General features: G+C 36.9%; 1 protein-coding gene across 5 annotated transcripts in view; it reads right to left on the reverse strand.

The window, feature by feature from the left end:
- LOC141898124 (homeobox protein Meis1-like) overlaps positions 1–21,151 on the reverse strand; it is a 109,532-nt gene that overhangs the window by 87,981 nt on the left and 400 nt on the right. For all 5 annotated transcript variants that reach the window (XM_074783952.1, XM_074783949.1, XM_074783951.1 and 2 more), the window contains exons 2-6: positions 20,894–21,144; positions 19,807–19,948; positions 18,772–18,822; positions 17,935–17,985; positions 16,193–16,345 (exon numbers count right to left, since the gene is read on the reverse strand). In XM_074783952.1, the coding sequence (XP_074640053.1) occupies positions 16,193–16,345; positions 17,935–17,985; positions 18,772–18,822; positions 19,807–19,948; positions 20,894–21,144 (648 nt within the window). The remainder of the gene's footprint in view (positions 1–16,192; positions 16,346–17,934; positions 17,986–18,771; positions 18,823–19,806; positions 19,949–20,893; positions 21,145–21,151) is intronic.

A 21,151-nucleotide genomic window follows, 5' to 3' on the forward strand; every position in this document is an offset into this window, starting at 1 on the left:
CTGTTTTCCCAAGCCTAGCAACTTGCTATGCCACGAATCTAAGCTAACAAAGCATACTGATACATCTACCTTCCCTTGGCAACTGCAAACTAGTAACAATATTTATATCCTCAACTCTGGTAGCTATTTCTCCAATAAACACAGCTTCCCATCCATCTAGTTCAGTAAGGCAGAATTAAAACTTAAGAAATTAGTAGGCTCATATCTTCCACTCCATTAAAGCCACGAGATATATATTCACTTGAAATATTCAGTCCCGGTTTTTATGTTCCGACTTTTAGACCTAAGACTGAAAGTGATTTCTTACGGGAATTCAGCCATATAGAATATCAATGACAGTCGTTATTATTTTAGTTCGCTATCATGTTTTGTATCTCGAGAACGGAATGCCAAGAATGGTATTTAATATAACACCAAAAAGCATATCTTGACTTCCGTATTATTATGACAATGGATGGATAGCTTCCTACACACAAACATAAAAAATGAAGACCTCCCGCTCGCTGATGAATCTAATTGAAAGTTCAATAATATTCAACCCTACATTTGATTGGTTAAACCGCAAGTCAACGTACTTAATGTACCTGAAAATAGCGTGAGTTGAGTGATATAACTATCAACATGAATTACAGAGTATTTCATCAACAGATAATAGCTTATCATGGTACTTTTTAGTTATATGCCAAATATATGATCTTATTGCAAATCCATTGTTCAGTACTTTTCATGGTCTAAGGTACTTCAGGTCCCAATGCTTAAAAAAAAGTTCTATTGACTTATGGAGTATTCACAATTAATTTCAGAAAATATGTCAGCTCCGAAGTTTGACCTTGAGGTTTTATGTTGAGCCCAAGAGCATCCTTGGACTAGTGACTAGTCACACGCGGATCTTTCATATGGCTTCAGTCATTGGTTAATGACTCTGCGTGTTGCCGAGGAACCACCACATACAATCCAGACATGGTATGATATTAAACCTAATCAAAATTCACGGCACAGTATTTTTCACATTAAACAGGCTGCGCCATTGTGTGAAATAACAGGATGGTAATCAGGGGATCAAAGCAAATGAAATTTCTGGTGAGCTCAACGCACTAATGTTCGTTCTGTATTTGTCTCCTCATGCGATTTTATGGATGATACGGATGACGATATAACGAAAAGTAAAATGACTCTAAGCACGAATATAAATTGAAACAATATCGCCATAACGGTTCTCAATTAAGAAGTTATGAATGTCTGAACCTATTTCTGATGCCATGAAACTGAAAAACTGCACGAATAATGAATCTTTTCCGAATCATTTTTGCCAGCAAAAACGACATTGTTCTTTAGATTGCAATACCTCCCAATGAATGCGGAAACCTATCGGTGTTTATTCCTCAAATCGCGTAAAAATACTGTTATAAGTGTTATTTGGTATCCGGAACATTGTTCGGACAATCTGAAGTTCACAAACCATGCGCCGAATACAAACATTTTGACCAACCATAGTTGAACTGAAGGAAGCCAATCATATCGATCATGTGATCTTATACCATGGCGACTTATGTCTTGACAAAAATACTATATACTATTCATTATCATCATGAATAAAATCAGAATTGCAAGTACATTTCATTGAATACCAGACTCTGTCATCATTTCAAATCATATGACAGTTCTAGAATGCATCATACACCATGATGGCGCTTGATTTGATTGAAAAGTGTTTTAAGCCAAAAAGAGAACTTGCGCATCTCGGGATTAAATACATTTTTTTCTGATAAACAATATATATATTTATATATTTATTTATGTTTCTTGAAATGTTCGGCATGTTTGCATGTTGAGCTATAGATATGCTAGAATCAATTTACCTTCCACACGTTACTGTATATCTGGGGCAATCTAAACATTGACAATCATCAAATAACTTCTTTCGGCAGTGGCGATAATCGAATATTGGAATAATACTTAGATTCCGAGATATTTTAAGTAGAACCACATCCAATCAGAAATTTCAAAGAGACCTAACCGATAAAACTGAAGTAATCATCATCTTAACTCGTTACTAGTTTACTGATGACGACGGCAACGATGCAGTAGTGCAAGTTTTCAGCGATGCAGTATTCATTGGGATTGATTCAAAAAATTACTTCAATTCCTCATTTCTGCGTGGACAGGCAGTGCGCGTGCATCGTGGAAAGCTATTTTTACTGAGTACCATACCAGTCTCAAGCTTGTTACAAAGGCTATAAATCATCAGTAGCCGTCAATGCCACCTCAAAATAACACGGTATTCTACTGCTTCAGCCATCAGAGAACAACATTAAAACCTCGTCTCCACAAATAGAAAACTGGGGGAAAGCAATCCGTATTGGTTTTTAAAATCTATGCATTCGCTGGTACAGTTTGTTTTTGTTGAGGTAAATGTAAGAAATCCGGGAAAAATTTCAAGGGAATTGAGTGATACTTCAGATCGCATGTAACACCTGACCATGCCTTGATATCATAATATAAAAAATCAAAATAATTTGTGTAAAACTGTCTGGTTTGGCGAGAATAATAAACTGAAGTATGTATAGATGTTCATTAAGTATTCATTTTTAGACTTACATCATAATGAACACCTGTTCTGAAAACAGATGTTGCCACAAAAAACAATTGTTTTATTTAAAGAGTTTACTTCAAATATGCATTGGGCATCTGCGCATACAACATACATCTAATGATAGGTTAGATCTGAGAATGCCATGTCTCGTTTTGAAATTGATATACATTTTAGGGGTGATTTAGACATGGCAAAGTTAAAATTGTGGTATAACTCCATGTAGAACCCAATTCTAACCCAATATTCAAATGTGTTACATAGCTCACAATATTACTTACCAAACGAAGTGAGGGAATTTTCCAACTGGCTCATGAATCCTATAGGTCTACGCATGATTTTACAATAGGCAATAAGAGATCACACAATTCGAGCATTAGATCAATTTTTTAATGCGCTATCATAAAAAAGGTCTGTTAATGCGTCCTTTCAATTGACATCTGGTGTCAGTTTTATCGATTTTGACCGGATTGATTTTAATGAAAAAAAGAAACGGTTGATGAATTAAATGAACACTGTTGCCACTGAACAGCGCATTATAAATACATGTATACATAGATTACGGTTGTACACATTTACAGACAGACACAGACATTGAAAATCGTACATATGTGTCACTTCATAGAATAAAACAACAAATTCTGATGACGAACAAACTAAATAACAAATCTTTCCAGCAGACAACTGATTCAGATTGACGATGGGTTCGGTTTCGCTTCGACATGGTCTTATTTAAGACCAGACAAAGTATCTCAATCGTAAAGCCTCAGCGATAAAGGGACATTAGCTCTCATCACATTTTCTTATTTTCAGCCGCATAATTTCAAAATCAATAACGCGATCATCAATAATTCTTGTACGTGTATCGATCGTTGGTAACACATGAGCACATACAAACGACAAGGTGACTACCAGAGTAACCGATGATGACGACGACGTTAGAAGATGTAGCACAGATACAAATTGTTTGAGTTACACTCTGCCGGAACAGACGCTGGATGAAATACAGTATTGAACTGTACATATATCCCTTTTTACCTATAACAATTGCACTGTTCTTAGAGAACAGGAGAAACTACATGTATAGCCGACTACACTAACTCCTGTACATCTTAGCATGTTATCAGTTCATCGATTATTCGAGAACCATGTCTCTCTTCAGAACAGTTATTATACATGATATGAAAACACACATTTTTGGACTTTCTACCAAAGATTTCCAAAACGTCGTATATACTGGGATATTGAACATATCCCCAGCCTTAGGTAGGATATGTGACCACATAGCCCAAGATGCATAGTAAAGGAAAAATAATATAAGTTACAAATATCGGTCATACTACATTGAAAGTAAGGATTTGTCACAAACATGAACTCAATTCAAATGAATCCCAATAAACACATGAGCAAATGTTCTGAAGTGTTCATTCATGGTATAGCATATTTTGTCACTGTTAGCTTGGGAGTGAGTTTCTTGGGAAGCCAGTCGAGACAAAATTTGGGTCAATAACTTCAATACTTTCAATAATGTTTTGAAAGACTTGTAAACACAATAATCGCAACAGTGAAGAGCATGTTGAAAATGAAAAGGTTGCTTGGTACTACCAACAGAACAAAACAATGCTTGTCTGCACTTTCAAAATTTTTTTCCAAATATATAGACAATATTTTAGTCGCACAGGAGTAATACTCTAGCAGACAATCTCCTTATAACAATTCAAAATAATTTCAATTTAGTCGCACTAGATAATACAGCATAAAAACATTCGAGTACACATATACGAGGACTCTACATCGAATCAGCCAGATGAAACAAACCATAGTCTTGCGGTACATTTTGCTTAGCCAGGTCCTAAAAATACTAGCATGTATACCACCAGTGGATTGTATTTGGAAGATATATATTTGCACACCAACAAATTCTTCCACGTAGAAGATTATCTATCTCAAAGAAATCATAGTTCAGTCGATGACGATAACACTAACTTTAGGTTATTAAAGGTCATATAGACTGAAATGCATGTATCAGGGAATGCTAGTGGAATATACCGACACTAATATCACATACCTATTGAATAGAAATGCTGATAACTGAACGTAGTAGAAGACTTAACTGATGATACGCAGGGAGATGATAATAACAACAACCATGAAAAAGATGTTTTTACCGCTTTATCGGGGAATGTTCCAATCAAGTAAAGGAGATGGACGTTTCATTTTGATTTTGAGAAGAAAATGTTGATTTCAAAATGTCACAAGGCAGTATCTAACCAGAAAAATGATATGATTTTTTTTTCAAAATTGATTAATAGGGAATGTTTGAAGAAGCTACTCGAGATAGACAATTGGTTTCAATCATGAAGAGTTTAGATTAAGGTTTCCTTTAGATGGAATGATATCAGACATCAACTAAGCTTATCGGATTTGTAGTTAAGAAAGCTTAGGGTTCAGCATGCGAATCAAGTCACTGAATCTGGAATGGATGAGCCGAGAGCATTATCGTCTTGAAAACACGATGAATTGGAAATTTTATCAATGCCTAAGAATGCAGTCCCCCTCCCTCGATGACATTAAAAGCAAATTATTATTTTTCTGCATGGCTGTTCGTGAGTGGTATACTTTTATGAAAACTGCAATGTGGAAAGATTGATAATCAGCACTTCATTATTTTGAATATACCTTCAAATGGAAGTAGTAGATGACTTGGAAATATAATAGACATGATGCGAGCGATAAAATTTTCAATTTAGCTCGGAATTACACAAGGTTTTGGATTTCCATGCATATTGATGGGCGCCGCGAATTCCAATAATTTCTGAGTTTAGGGATCATAAGACAGCGTGTAAGCTTCATTAGACTTATACATGATGAGAGGAATAGTGACAGAAACCGTGAGGGAATGAAACGCACTGATCAAGAAGGCGCGAATCAGTGTACCAACTCCCACGAGAGCTTGTCGGGTCTGCCGACAGAAAAAAGCAAATCTGGTGTCGAGGAAGAGTTAATCGAAAGCAGGAATGAGAAAAGAATATCGCCTGATTTTGTAACAATTTTTTGTAAATCAAAACAATGTCTTAATATAACTTAATACACGGGCTGTTCATAAAGTATAAAGTATAAATGGCCTATATTGAAGTGTTCAATATGGGGATATAGACAGGATATCTATCAGCCTTTACATTGCAAAAGGGTCTCTAATCTGTCAATGGCGAATTGGTGGGATCCATTCTTTAACATGGTATGGGCTCCACTTATATCAATAATACTGTGCTGATCCCATCCATGTGCACCCTTGGGCTTTCAAAGAGTTTAATAAGTAGTGTTCAACTCAGTGTGAATTGACTGAGTTTCAAAGATCTTCTTTCAGAAATGGGTGCCCAACAATAATAATTTGCCAATGAATGCAGCTCATTATACAACAATTACTCGAGGCTCAGATATGGCTTCAGATGCATTCAGACGAAGGCAAATCCTATCAAACTTAACAAAACGTAAAAATAGACGAAAACTTTGACCAAAACTGATCAACAATCATTGTTTGTCAACTTATGCTAATGATGCATTCATGACGAGCGGCGAGCAACTTGCAAGATTGAGTCCATGCAAAATCATATGGATCTCCTCTGAAGTAGGGTTTCAATGGGACGAACAGTGCCCCCAGCCAGCCACCCGACAGAACGCATCAAGCTGCGGCTTTTTGAAGGCAACAAATGGACCGTGAAAGGTGTTTATATTGGGTAGAAGATGGCGGCGAGCCATCTCAATGACAAAGTTGACTAAAAAAGCAGAAACCGCCTTTGTGGTTTAATTAAGCGAATTAAATTCCCGATCTACTTTAGGGGAATTATGTCCCTAACACAAACGCTATGAATAGGCACAGCAAATTTTTCTGCATCCGTATCTGATTTCAAAGTCTATTTTTTCCCAGCCGCCAGTCCATATGGATGTACAAGAGAAATAATCCTGCATTTCCGACTATGAGACGCACAAAACGATGATAATTATTTCCTGTAAACCGTGATTGTGCATCGAGAATCGTGTTTAAGATGGAGAGTAAATTTGATTTTCGTTGATACGAAATGAGGTAACAATGCGAGGTAAGTCAATATTCGGCTTGATCTTGATTCAGCTTTGGGCGCTGCTTTGGATCAGAACTAGTGAGTCCTAAGCTGCCGTATGCTCGGTGGCCCGATAATGAGATTACTGGCCGGACAAGTCAACCAGTTATAAGAGCTATATTAGCGACACTGTGTCTAATGCCAGATGGAGGTCAGATAAGAGACATTCTCAACATAAAGGATTATTATTCTTAGACATAGAATGCAATCGCGGTTATGGTTAGAGTTGAAAATGAGCAAAGATTGTTTTAGTACCCGAAGTTACATTCTACCCGACAATATTGCTTCACTTTAGCAATTAAAATATGACTATTCAAAAAACAGGAAGATTATATTACCTCCCAAGGCTAAGCATAATAAAATAACTCAATAAAGTCACTTAGTCAGTGGTGGCATAGCCCACAGCTTCAGGAAATCACGCTTATTTTCCCAGCATGTTCGAGATCTTGTAATCTTTTACTCTATCGGCAGTCTGAACTGTTTTTCAGAAATTGAAGCAATGCACAGGATATAATACAGCAGTTAGTGACTACTCCTGAAAGCTAAAAACCATCAGGATAGATATCTCAGTGGTGTTAATGGAAAATATTTTCATTCGGACAAAAAATTGAATACGCAATGTTATATCAGAAATATTCAAGGCATGATGATAGATTTTTATGAGCATGAAAGCAATACTCCACTCAATATGGTGAATGATTTATATCATGGAAATCTATCATTGGGTGGGAAAAGTATTGGTTTTACATCATTGGTTACACCATTGCTCGTCTAAACACCTCACATTCATCGTCAACGCTGGGGTACACTTACTCTTCAAAACAGATGACACTCCTACTTGAAACACTGTGAGTAGAGAACGGCCACAAGGTATAAGAAGAGCATTACAGATTTCGTTCGCAAGTTCAGTGAAAGGTACTTGTCAACATCATATTCAGACTGTGTAAACCTTCCAGCAAAATTACCTCAATGAGTAATCAACCTGAGATAAAATGACCTAAGACAAGGAGTATGATTTTAAGGCTATATAACTGGCTTCTCAACCACATCAATATCAACTGATATGCACATAAAGAATCAACAGATTGGTGACAGTCAACTCTAGTATCCAACATTCTCATAGACCACAATGGGTCAAACCTGCAGGTAGATCTCAACACACCTAGGACGTGTAGATCTCAACATACCCAGGATGGGTAGATCTCAACAAACTCACAACAAGCAGATCTCAACGGCACTCCAGGATGGGTAGCTCTCAACACATACCCAGGACTGGTAGATCTCAACACACCCATGGCGGGTAGATAGATCTCAACACACCTAGGACAGGTTGATCTCAATTCACCCAGGACAGGATGAGCACAACAGATTGAAGTCTGAAATCATCGCTACCCTTCAGTTATGAATGAATACCTGTCCCTGATAATGTCTACTCTTGCCATGCTGAAGTGAGTGATGGTGATTCATGAACCATCACACCCAGCCATGGAGTATCTAACAGGCAGGAAGGCTGATGAAACAAAACATCAATCATACTGTACAAGCAAATATGCATTAACTGCAACCAACATCTCCAAAATGCCCATTAAAACATCCTGTCTGCCTGGGTAACATATCATAACCTTGATGCAATAACGGCCAGCTTGATAGCACATCGCTAATGATATCGATACGGTTATGAAAGGACTTAGCCGGAAAAGAAAGGACAATTTTTTGTAGCAGATCGGTGGCCACTGTGGTCTTCGCTCTGGTTTCAGATCCCCTTCTATGTCTGTGTCAACATTTCTACTGAAACTAAACTGTTTGCCATTACTTGACAATTATGAGGGAAAAACATGAAACAAGCCTCCATGATCAAACTAAGTAAGTAATTCATCATACCTATGACGTGCCCTACATAGATAGCATTATGGCTGACCTGAACCTAATAAACTACTCCCCTGATCAAATATGGCTGCTATAAAGGGTTTAAATACTTAAAATGGCTATTGTTTTCATTTCTAGAAATACACAGTAACAATTCGGTTCTCAAATCTCATTCATCTAAGCATACACCTGGGAATTGATGAAAAATTGCTTTTGATAGAAGTCAATCAAAAAGTCATCTATAAATTTCTTAGTGACTAATACATAGCTATTGTGCAGCAATAATTGACGGGACTTATCTCAGAGTTTGGTCACCTTGACGTTCATTGGAACATACGAAACCATCAGATTCATTTTAGAAGCTCATCTATGTGGGATTTGTAACGAATTTAAAATCAAAACTGGTTTATCATAAACAATATGCAGGAAAGCATATTCTAACGTATTGATTCTGATGAAAGTTATATCATTTAATCAATGCTAATGATAACCCTTGGGTCAGTCTTGATAAACGCTTTAAGATCGCTCGACTTTGTTGAAAATGATAACCCTGTTTTTGTTGGATAACAGCCACAGTACCAACTCATTCATTAGGTCACATGCAGATTTCAAGAGATTACTTGTCTCAAGTCACCTAGAACTATGACCAGCATTGATTTCACCCACAGAAATAAATCATTCTTCAATTTCATCGTTCAGTTCACTTCCTGCCAGGCTACATATTAACAACCTCGTAAAACATAAATAGACCCGAGCAATTAGTACTCCACATTTCTAAACCTTCTGCTACTCAGCAGGGGCAATTAGCCCTCTCCCTGAACAACCAGCCAAATACAGGTAATTATATACTTGATCCACGTTATGACGATGTGTATTTGGAGCTCAAAAGTTCTTTGGACTAGGGGATGAATGCTGACAACAGCCCATACACTCGGTACTCGAGCTTGACTCCCATTAATTCTATTGATGTAGCTTTATTATAACTGTTATCGATATGCACACTTCAGGGACGGGAATCAAAACTACTGCATAAATATGAATGGCTCATGAGTATAAACCAATTATTTTTCTGTGCGATGCAACTTCACTTTCTGCCGAGTCTGTTGTATCTGAACGATAACTATATAATTGAGGACTTTTACCAAATGAAGCTGGCGGCCTTTCGGGCGTATATCGGAGACCAGAAATACCAGTTCATTTCACTTTCACATTAGCCAATTGAGAAATTCAATTGCAGCAAACAAATGCATCCACATTCCTAATTTGCTTACTACAATGACAAAACACTTCTCTGAAGCAGCAGCAGCAGCAGCAGCAGCAGCAGTGATGATGTTATGGACTAATCGATTGCGTCAATGGCTGATGGTCATTTTTATGTTGCAAAGATTATTCCTCAGGGTCGAATGAAAATCTCGGGAAGTAACCATAGGAGAGGTAGTAAGCGCCTCGTGGGTGTACCGCTCTTAATTGCCTGCGTTGCCCTATACAAAGTTGTATGACACTCACCGGGAATTCGTAACAATTCCTGCAGATGAAATGCTTCATTTCTTGAATGCCATAAGAGAATTAACCGACTACTGTTCTTTTACATAATTCACCACCTATTTCATTCGCATACGCACAGGTAACACTAGGTAAAACACCAATGACAATTCCTGAATGCGGCTAATTAAGCCTTTTTTGAAAGTTACTTCACCTGGTATAATTAGAATTGGAAATTGAAAAAAAAACAAATAACCTTATGTAAAAGAAATACATCATTTGTTTAGATAGATTCAAAATACATGCATGTATTCTAGCATAGCATAATACACAGCACATATGCTGCATATAGCAATAAACTAGGGCCCAAGCAATTGCCTGTAATCAACTGTGCTGGTTTGGTTTTTGTATTGATCAGCGCTGCTATTTTGCTACCTAAACAGTGTGGCGCTAGCTTATCACCGATTTTATCCCCTATGTTATGATAAAACTGCATCGAAATTCACTTTTCATTACAAATATGCTATGTAGGTACGCTATTCAAAAATGGCCTGACTTCATATGCCGAGGTGCTACAGACGAATTTGAACCCACGAATAAAAAAAAACCTGACCTAGATACTCGTGCACACAGTCAGGCAGTCGGCGCTTTTGTTGAAAATGCCTTCAATGGGGTATCATAACCCATGATCATTGCTAATAGCATAATATGCTATATACAAAACAATTATGGTATTAGCCCGCTATGATATGCCTACTGGTTGTTATTATAGATGCCACACGCTGTAGCCATAGAAAAAATGATGTTTTTCAAATGTGCACAGCTTTATTGGTCAAGAGATTTGTACTATAACATGACAAACATGAAAATCATCAAGACCTCAAAACACCCCCTCCAACTCGCGCGGATTAGGTATTTTATTCTGAAATCAGTTGCACTTACATTTAGTAATCGTATAATGGATGGATTATACTTAAAGTTGTTGAAAATGATATAACATCCTACCTTTTCCTCGTAATACAGTATCGTAGCTAAAATGGTGCACAATCGTAGCTATACCAGATATGTGGGGCATTCTATGGCACAACAATTAAATATCGAAATTAAATTCTTAATGAATGAAATCAATGAGGAGAAAATAAAGTGTCCTGGTTCATGCTTTTTATTCCGCAAAACTAAGCTTGTGTGTTTTTTCAGTAAAAGACAAGAAAATGGCGGCAGATATCGGCTCTTTTTTTTTTATTAATGAAATTAGACCTTTAATTCCCCTGGTGGCAATTAGTACTTTTCAAAATATTACGCTTCTGGAATTGATGCTGGTTGTACAACAGCGGCGGCGGCAGCGGCAGCAGCAGCAGCAACTGATAGTTGAATATAGATGAATTATAATATTACACTCGTAAAATATGAACGATGGTAGAAAAATATCCAGGAAGATTCGCGATGAATTAGCGCACTTCTGACCGCTTAAAAAATCAAAAACAAACGTATTCTTCACATTCATTTATATATAATAATGATAATAATTATAGTTTCTTTTATTACAAATTAGTTATTTCTAAAACCTTTCATAATATACATAACAATATACATGTGTGCCTCGAAACTGAAACATTCTTACAACTTTAAACGGCTAAAGCAACTTCGATATAAAGAAAAATATGAGTTTATTTCGTTTACTAATTAACTTGTATTTGAATTGAGGGTCAAAAAATTATAGAAAATTGCTTGAAAATTTGGGAGATGTACTAAATTACGTCTTATTTATACAAGGTTTCAATTACATAGCTTATACAAAGAAAACTGAAAAAATCACTCAATTTTGAAACTGGCGCAAATTGTAAGAAAATCTTCGAAATTTTGGAACGAAAACATCGCCTCAATGAATGGCCATTTCGGGGCAATATCACAGAACTGCACATATTTGCAAGATGGCCACCATAGAAGGTATGAACCTAAGGCTCACCACATATTTTGACCATTTCTTGCCGATTTTTTGCCATTACAAAAATCGGCAAGACATTGTCGGATCATCGACTTCTAGTCTGCACACTAGACGACTTTCATGATCTCTCATCATGATCAAATGGCAGTCTGCAAAGTGTATGATGGCATAACTCGTTCTAGCCTTCCATAGGCCGGTAGAGTCTAGGATACAAGGCTATCAGTCGCTGAACATAAGATATCAATAATTCGGAATGCCATATTCAACATGAAATTCAGGAATACGATTAGGCTAAAATCTTGCATTCAAGGGACGGATGGATAAATGATAATTGCCCCATCATCAAGCATAAATGGTAATAAAAGTATAGCTGTAAACAAGCAGCACCAGGAAAACCAGGAGGGTAGTTCATAGAACCAACAAGAGCAGTTTATCAGCAAAATATGGATCAAGTAACATTACTTACAATAGTTAGAAGCAAATGACTGCTGGTGAGATTAAGGTTTTCAATTTATGAACCAAATAGATTTCATAGATTACGTGTAAATATTAAATAAAAACCATTAAAAAACTGCCCTCAAAAGGTCAATGATCATAACGTAGATAAATAAGGAATAATGGTATATTTTACATTACACAACAGAATTACACACAATATTCTGACCTCGCAAATAATCCGAGCTCTACTAAGAATCAACCCGTTACTGCGATGAGGGAGACGAGTGAGACACCTCATCCTATAATCTAATTTCAAATATGCCCATTACACTAGAAATCAGAAATCTGAAATTTCATTTCAACCAAGAGATATAACGTTGTAAGACATACAACGATTGAAGAATCAAGGGAAAAGACATATACATACAGGTACGCATGTTTTCAATGACTTACAAGTATATCGAAATGAAATACACACATATATATTTCTATGGCACAAACATCACCATCGATTTTCATTCATCAAAAATGCATAAAGTTTGAGTTAATGTTTATCGGATACAAATTAATGGCAGTCTCGTCGGTGTTTGGTCCACACAAATCAATGCTCGGCAGCATTGCATTGTACTACACGATAAAATGTGTCATGGTTCGTTTTGCTGCACTAGATATATATATCTGGGAGTGGAAGATGTTCAAGTTTGCCGGATAAAACGCCCAAAATGTAAAATCGCATAAACTGCATCCAGCCCCGAATGGGTTTGAAAGTCCACGGGAAGGAATAACGTCATGATCGGCTCTTAAGATAACTGGAATGTCCACAGCGCACCATGACACACATCTCCGCATTGTACGCTATATTGCACACAAATAACCACACTGAACCAAATCCGATGTAAATGCTTTTTTTGATTTAAAACACAATTTTTAAAATTTCTAGTAACATTTTTAAAGTCATAGCACGCGCACACTTCTCCTTTTTTAAAATTAACAATTCTCCAATGATTTGATCAGATCCGAAGAACTTTATACTAATTCATCCAGTCCGGTACAGTACGGTAAATAAAAATCATTCGAAAGTAGCACATTTAATTTCATCCGAACTGCTTGCTCATTGTCATTGTTGTTGTTGTTGCTGTTACCTTTTGTACTGAATTTTCAAACTTTGCCAAAATGGAGACTATATCATGTGTGTGTGAGTGAGTTTGTCACTAAAAGAGTTCCTCAATAGGTGGCTTATTTCAAGTGGTCACCGGAGGCGCAGACGGCGTAGTCTTCCAGAGACTGTACTGTTCATGTGTCTGCAATATAAGACACAATGAACTTTAGTAATTTAATTTCAATTGAGTTTTAATACACACTTATAGTACTTGGCCACTGTGGCAACGTATGAAAATTAAGCATGCAACATTTTTCAATTGATCGTAAAATTGATAAGAAATTCAGTCCAAAAATTTGATGAAAGCATTACTAAAGATTCGAACATTCAAGCTCCATATCGAATATATACTTCAGGAAGTGGTAGCGTGTTGAAAGATTTGATTGTACACGTATATCGAAATCAAATCGGCGGCAATCTAATCAGATCAGCGAAATCGTTATCGAATTCCTCATTCTGACAATTGACTCTGTTTTCCCTCATTTTCCACTGGCAACAAAAAGCATCTTTCATTGAAAAGAAATGGCAATCAAGAGGTACATTAATGGTAAGTTCCAGGCTGCTAACGGCCAAATGGTGCATTGTGATACCAGATGAGAGTATTTGTTGCCATGGAGCTATGATGCCTTTCGCGAGGTGCACTGTTGGAGTGTGTAGATATTTCAATTATGCAACCTCCGAAAGAGTATGCATATCGGGATGCGGGGGAAAGAGTGAATTTTTATACACAATGGCGGCGGTGCAATATTTTCTCGTTTGATAATATATCCGCTCGGTAGGTGACCAATTGACGCCGTAGGTTATCCGTGGCTGTGGAATTCCCGGACTTACAACGAAGTGACATTAGCGACATTATCGCAGCAGCCCATAACCGAGTCAAACATAGTTGAGGGAATTCTTTTCCCCCACTCGCTGTGTTAGTCCCTCGCCAAAGAGCCATGTGCTGTTGACAAGTGCCTCCGGTGAACAAAGAGTGCGACGCGCGGGGGACATTGATCCGGTAAAGGGGCCTGATGAAGACAATTTCCTCAAGTGTGATTAGTAATGATAATCCATCAACAGTACTACTCAACCATACACCGGCTGATCAACCATACACCAGTGTGTATGGGGAATTGTATGAAGGAAGGTATACGCACTCGCTGTGTGCCGACTATCATTGGTGGGATCATTGATGGAATTATCGTTCGAGTCATGCCCATCAAACGGTGATAAATGAAGCGTAAAATCTACGAACATCTTATTTCTTCCACAGATTTTCATTTTTCGCATTCGTTCATGAAGTCAACCCACCCCTCAGTGAGCCTTTAATTCCGGTGATACAATTCAATAAGGTCGTATTCAGCATTTGTACTACTTATAATAATCATTTCCTTAACATAAATCACCTAACAATACTAACTTGGAACATACTGTATTAAATGCATCAACTGATTAATATTAGAATTATATATTTTCACGTGTTGCGTCTTCAATATGGTTTGTCCTTTAGCAGGCCCACTAGGGGTGCTTCATCTAGTTTATATAGCTATTCTTGTTAAATGGTTTTATCAACTAAATTCATGTCCCACTTAGTATATATAAATACATGTCCACAGAAATAAAGTTCTTCCCAAGGTTTTGGCACACAAAAGTCAAAGAGAACATGTTTGTGTGACGTTTTATGCTTCACCTATTTGGTGCATTCAAAAATTTCCTAAGCCCATTATTAGAAGCCAGCCAACCTGTATTTGCAAAGCATGCTATGTAACTTTTAACTTGCCTGTATACAAAAACATCACAACAGCAACATTTACCAAACAAGCCGCTCTGAGGTGACTGACAAAAGGTTTATTCAACACACAAGTGATCATCATAAACAGTATAAACAGAGAAAAGACCACAGACTGTCTGTCGACATGAAATCCAACTCCCTCCTGGCCAAGATGATCCTACCCTGCCGGAGTCCTATTGGTGACCATGGGCATGGAAAATGTAATAATAACAACTCGCATTGAAGTCAAAGACGCTATTATATTATGCCGAAAAGAACCTATGGAATACGGGGACCTAATTTCAAACGACTGTACATAAGGCATAAAAAGCAAGTCACTATTAGTTTTCTTAAGGGCTCAATGTAGGCCTACGTATGAAAACTAAACAGGCAAGAAAAATGTGCGGAGAAATGACGATTCATAGGATGAAAACTCATGTGTATCAACCAGAACCAATGATTTAACGAGCTGAAGCAAAATCAAACGCTCACTGCAAAAAAGTATTCGTCCAGTCATTGTTGCCATGGGAAACAATTAAACTAAGGATCTGGCAAAGCCATTGTAAATAATCTTTCAGTCAGAGCAGGAAGGGGGACTTAAAATGTGTAGAAGTATCAAGACTACCAAGCCAAGAGATAACACCATCTGAAAAATAAATTCTGACCATCCTATGTCCCAACCTCCGATCATATTTTCAAATGCATTGCGCTAAGAAAGCGATAAAGTAAATTTCATTGAAACAAAATACTGCAAACACGCTATGTTAGAGAAAATCAATAATCAATACTTTTTTAGGACGCATCAATGAAAAAAAGAACAAAATTTATATGAGGTAAATACCTGGTCTTGTCCGTGGTCCAATCCGGGATTTTCAGATCCACTAGATGATTTACTATTTATTCCTTCTCGTTCATCAATCACCAGATCTATTGGCATTTTTCCTTTGAGGCAGCTTATATACCGATGACAGAAATTGTCACACAATTCGTGCACCTGAAGGATAAAAATATCCAGAAAAATTCAATTCAAACGACAAATCACTGCAAAAGTATACTTTTGTAATAAAGGTCTCTTATGAATGACTTCGGTGAAATTAATCGAGTTCTCGAAATCCCAATTTTTCAATAACAAAAGCCATCAAGCAAACAGATCATACTATTACAACCAGCAGGTGTTGTACTCATGAGAGAAGGAGAATAAAGCTTCGCTTTGTACTAACTGTGCTTGAGTAATAATCACTTTATTAGAGGGAATTTATTAAGTTAACACCGCTGCCATTTATAGGGTTATCAGAAAACCATAAATCTCAAAAACTAGGTGGGCAGGGTAATAATTGTGTTTGCCAGGTCAGACTGACCAAACCTGTTGCTGATTAGCGGCGAGGTCATAAAAGTCACCCTTGACAGGGTTATGAGGGCATAAACGTCAACACGATAATAACTGAACATAACCCGGCAGTCCTCAAATGAGTCGGCCTGTCAGACAAAGTGTGAAATTATGCTATCAGGCAACATGCTGGACATCAAATCGTGATATATTATCAACAAATCATAAATTAATGTGAGCAGCAGTTTACTTTAATTTATGACAATTCTCTTGTGTACGAAATATTTGACAAATCAGATCAACACTCTTGAACAATTGACAACCATTTTAATACGAAGTTGTCTATCTAGTACCTGTGCCCTCCCCTGGTAGATTTAAAATATGGGGCAAAGAAAAATTCAAATACTTATAAATTGAATCGCAAAAATTGTGGCAATGTTTGATATTTGAAATACAATTGATATCTGAAATCATTATAAATTCCCTAAGCTTATTGAAATATTCCATTCTATTCTATACACGGCTTGGTTCCTTCCAACTACCCTCAGTCCAGAAAAGCTCTGAATTTTTTGCATTTCGCGCAACCTTTTTCACGGGATTCTATGTTGTTAATAACAAATGTAAAGCTATGTAGCTAAAAGGTACAGTTAATTTCTAAACAACATCCCTGGCTATGCTCATTTACAACCCAGATTCAAAAAAATATATCAACACAGTATATAGAAATGAATAACTACACAGCTTTAATATGAATTCAAGACAACGCAGTTTAAGTGTCAGTTTAAGTGAATACATGTTCAATTACAAGCTGATGTCTTGTAGTAACCTAAAATTGCCATATTGTGTCTGATGTAACCATTTCTGATCATTCAAATCAAGGTGTATTTTTACATTTGAACATTTACCCAGGGTTCCGAGCTTACATATTACTGTAAATAATACCGAGAGTCCTAAGTAACAGGATAACAGACCAACTGGTTTTAATTAGCCTGGCATGCTGCAATCTTTCTATTTGGGTCACATTTTCTTGATAAAATCCACTGAGGGTTAGGGTTCACAAACATGTACCGGTATATGGTTCGAACAATGCATATATACACATAAGCAAATGAAGAATTCAACTTCCTCTATAATGGGAGAAAATAGACATCAACTCCATTTAGTTCTCAGACAAATGAAATTATCAAAGAAAAGGCAGAAATACTTGGTTATATCCATTGCTTAGAATAAAGTGACAACGAAAAAAATGGTCCTACCTTTTCTAGTTCTAAGAGATGAAATCTCAACACTTGTATGGCTTGTATCATCTGGAAAGTGAGACACGATGAGAGAGGTTAGTGAGAATATGACAAGATTAACTGGCGATCGCTTCTCAAGTATAGAGTGCTTCGACGCATCCTGACATTGACATCGATGTATGGAACGCTAATGGGATTAGTTTTACCTCCTAACTCGCCCGAGTGGCTCTCTTTTCATCATTTTCTACACATTTTAGAATCTATTTCTACTAGAGCTAATGTGCCAATTGTCGGATGAGAGATCCGAATTTTTCTTCCGAGTAGCAATTGACTGCACAAAGTAGTTGCACAATATTGCCAGCGATTTAATCTTACGACTAGGCTTCATTAAAAACTATTCGCTGCTATTTTTTTTTCAGCTCCCGCGCTTTTCATGCCTTTTGTTCTAGCCAGCTTGCGACAGTCTTCCATTGTTTAAAGAATGTCCAAGATGGTTTTTTTCACTGATTTGTTCTGCACATAAGACCTCCCCGTGCCATTAGAATAATTTCCATAAGTATTCTAGCCAGTTTGTTTATGTTTTACAGATTTATCTGTATATGTCTGTAGCTAGGAACAGATGCATAAACATTCTTCTACCTTCTGATGCTAGTTCTAATATTGCAATGTTAGGATACATAGGGTACTACTTTACCAAAGCAACCAGATGGCCACAACAAAATGACCACTGGTATTTTTGAGAAGTTTTGAGAAAGGAAAGATATTCTGAACAAATAGAAACTAAATATTCCTAATGGGAAGTTCTCTCGATGGTCTTACAAAAAATAGAATCATATGAAAAAAGTGTATATTTACCAATCCATCCAATTCTGGATTTGCTGAGAAAAAAGGCTTTTCCTGTCGTGCCTGGTGGAATATAAAATGTAGATTAAATTATATCTAGTACAAACACGGAAAAAAGAAGACTTTAAATGTGAGTTGAAATGCATACTAATCAGTCCATATTTTAAGCCATCTTTATTGCTAAATGTTACGAGCAACTATAAGGCATTTATTTACATGTGATAAGTGATACCATATTGCTGATACTGCATAGATATCTCAATGACAATAGTCCTCTATGATATGCTTAAATAATTTTGATAGTAGAATAACATGATAAACAAGACAAATAATATGGCAATCTACATGAGAACAAGTTTCCAGCCATTTATACTATAGCCTAATTCTAATAGAACAGGATGAAATTTGAATGATTGTAGGAGTTGTAGGAGTTTTCGGCTCTTAAAATAGACTTCAACATCCAGGACATCCAGATGAATTTCAACCTATGGCCAACAGATGTAAGATAAAAATGTATAACCAAAGAATCCTATTCAGTCCTAGAAAGGTCTGATCACAATGGGTTGGTCAGCTGGCTTTTGTTAGTGATGAAATTTGAGCCAAGCATGCCTGAGCTATGGGGAGAGCAATCTTGTAGGGTTTTTTCATGTCTATGGAAATGTGTAAGGGAGGGAGACAAGATACATCGTTTCAATTGAGAATATTTAGCTTGCATTTTGTCATATCAGAACATTATTACAATTGGCAAAGATGGCCATAATTGCATAAGAAAAGAATCGCAATATGAATGTACGGGTGACTTTTACCTAGTAAGGGGGCTTTCAAGCTAAACAGTGACTCAAGTGTTGCTAATTCAGTTAAATAACTCCAAGGGCAAGCAAAGGGATTTACCCCCTGATGGGAGCTTACACACAAGCTATTCGCAATAGAGACAAAACTAACAGCGGGGTTGACAGAAGTTGTGCAGTTTTTTTTAGCAAAACTATAAGAGGCACAAATGATATTTTTTGTTTGTTTTGTGATTTTTAATCGATGGATTACCATTACCTGTTTTGAGAATACGGCTATATCCTCGTTGAAAGACTCTGACGAACAAACATCCCCGCCAGCTACACCAGGATCCCGTGGCGTGCATGTGGCTAATTCACACTTTTCAAATATTAGAGCTAATAAAGGAAATAAAGGATGCCTGAAATAAAACCAGAATACTGTTAGATAATATTTGACAATCAATTACAATTATATTACTACATTTTATTTTTAAAAAAAACAACATTTTTTCTCTCATTTTATGGTAAAATCTAAATATTTGTCTTCATCTCATGAATTTATCACAAGTAGTTGTACTTAAGCGAGATGACCAAATGAAATGAATTATCTTTGATGTAATTCTTACTGTATAGTATCTATAGGGGCCTACAATGTGCATGTAAGTAATCAAATTGTATATAAAGTTAGTAGCTGAATTAATCAATTTAATAACCGTATTGCTAGCCATTTTACAGTCACTTAAACGCTAAAGCACATTTTATATGGCCTCCCAGCGAAAAACGAAATCGAAAGTGACAGGAAAGTGTTGGATAATAATGTTAAATACCACTGATGCTAAATGATCTAGTTGGACAAGCTGATTACTCTACTGTCAAGTTTCATTTCGACCTCAGCTCCGCGGTGGTTTGTTTATGAATTTTCAGACCACGTGGAGCAGCAGTGCAGAGGTGCAGGACAACAGCATTTGCTATGGACAACTAACATAGATTAAGCCTATTTGAAGACTAATGAATTCTATATTGTTTTACAATTGTAGTTCGGCGCCTAATGCTGACCTGATATCTAGATTTATCCTTGAAAATTTCTACTGGGATATGCTATGATTTCATTTTTGAGTTGACTATCAATATCCGATGATATTAGATTCTTGATTATATGGATCCAAAAACCAGAAACACTTTTGAGTTAGGCTAATGGAAATAGTTTGGTAATTCAAAATTCTAATTGTGTGGGACTCCTTCAAAGGGCTCTTTAGAAACCGTGAGATCTGCAAGGAATGCCGCCGAGAGAATTGATAAGAAGGCAACAATTTCTAAGATAGTAAAGGAAAGCACACTGCGTTCACTATATACACGCTACTTACCCGTATATCGAGTCTTTATCACGTTTTAACTGACTATCTGGTTGCGTTGAGGTCATAACACTCGGCATACTGCTGTTACTCGAATACGGCGAGTACTGGTGATGTAAACTCGGAGGGCCGTGGTTTAAACCCGTGTGTCCGGCAGAAAGATGCGACTGCATCGACCGGTTATGATGGGCGGCAGCGTGCGGGTCGTACATCGAATGTCCATCCATATTCGTCGTCCCGTAATGAGGGATCTCATTGTCGTACTGAAAA

The sequence above is a fragment of the Tubulanus polymorphus genome, chromosome 1, assembly GCF_964204645.1.
Source record: "Tubulanus polymorphus chromosome 1, tnTubPoly1.2, whole genome shotgun sequence".
Lineage (NCBI taxonomy): Eukaryota > Metazoa > Nemertea > Palaeonemertea > Tubulaniformes > Tubulanidae > Tubulanus > Tubulanus polymorphus.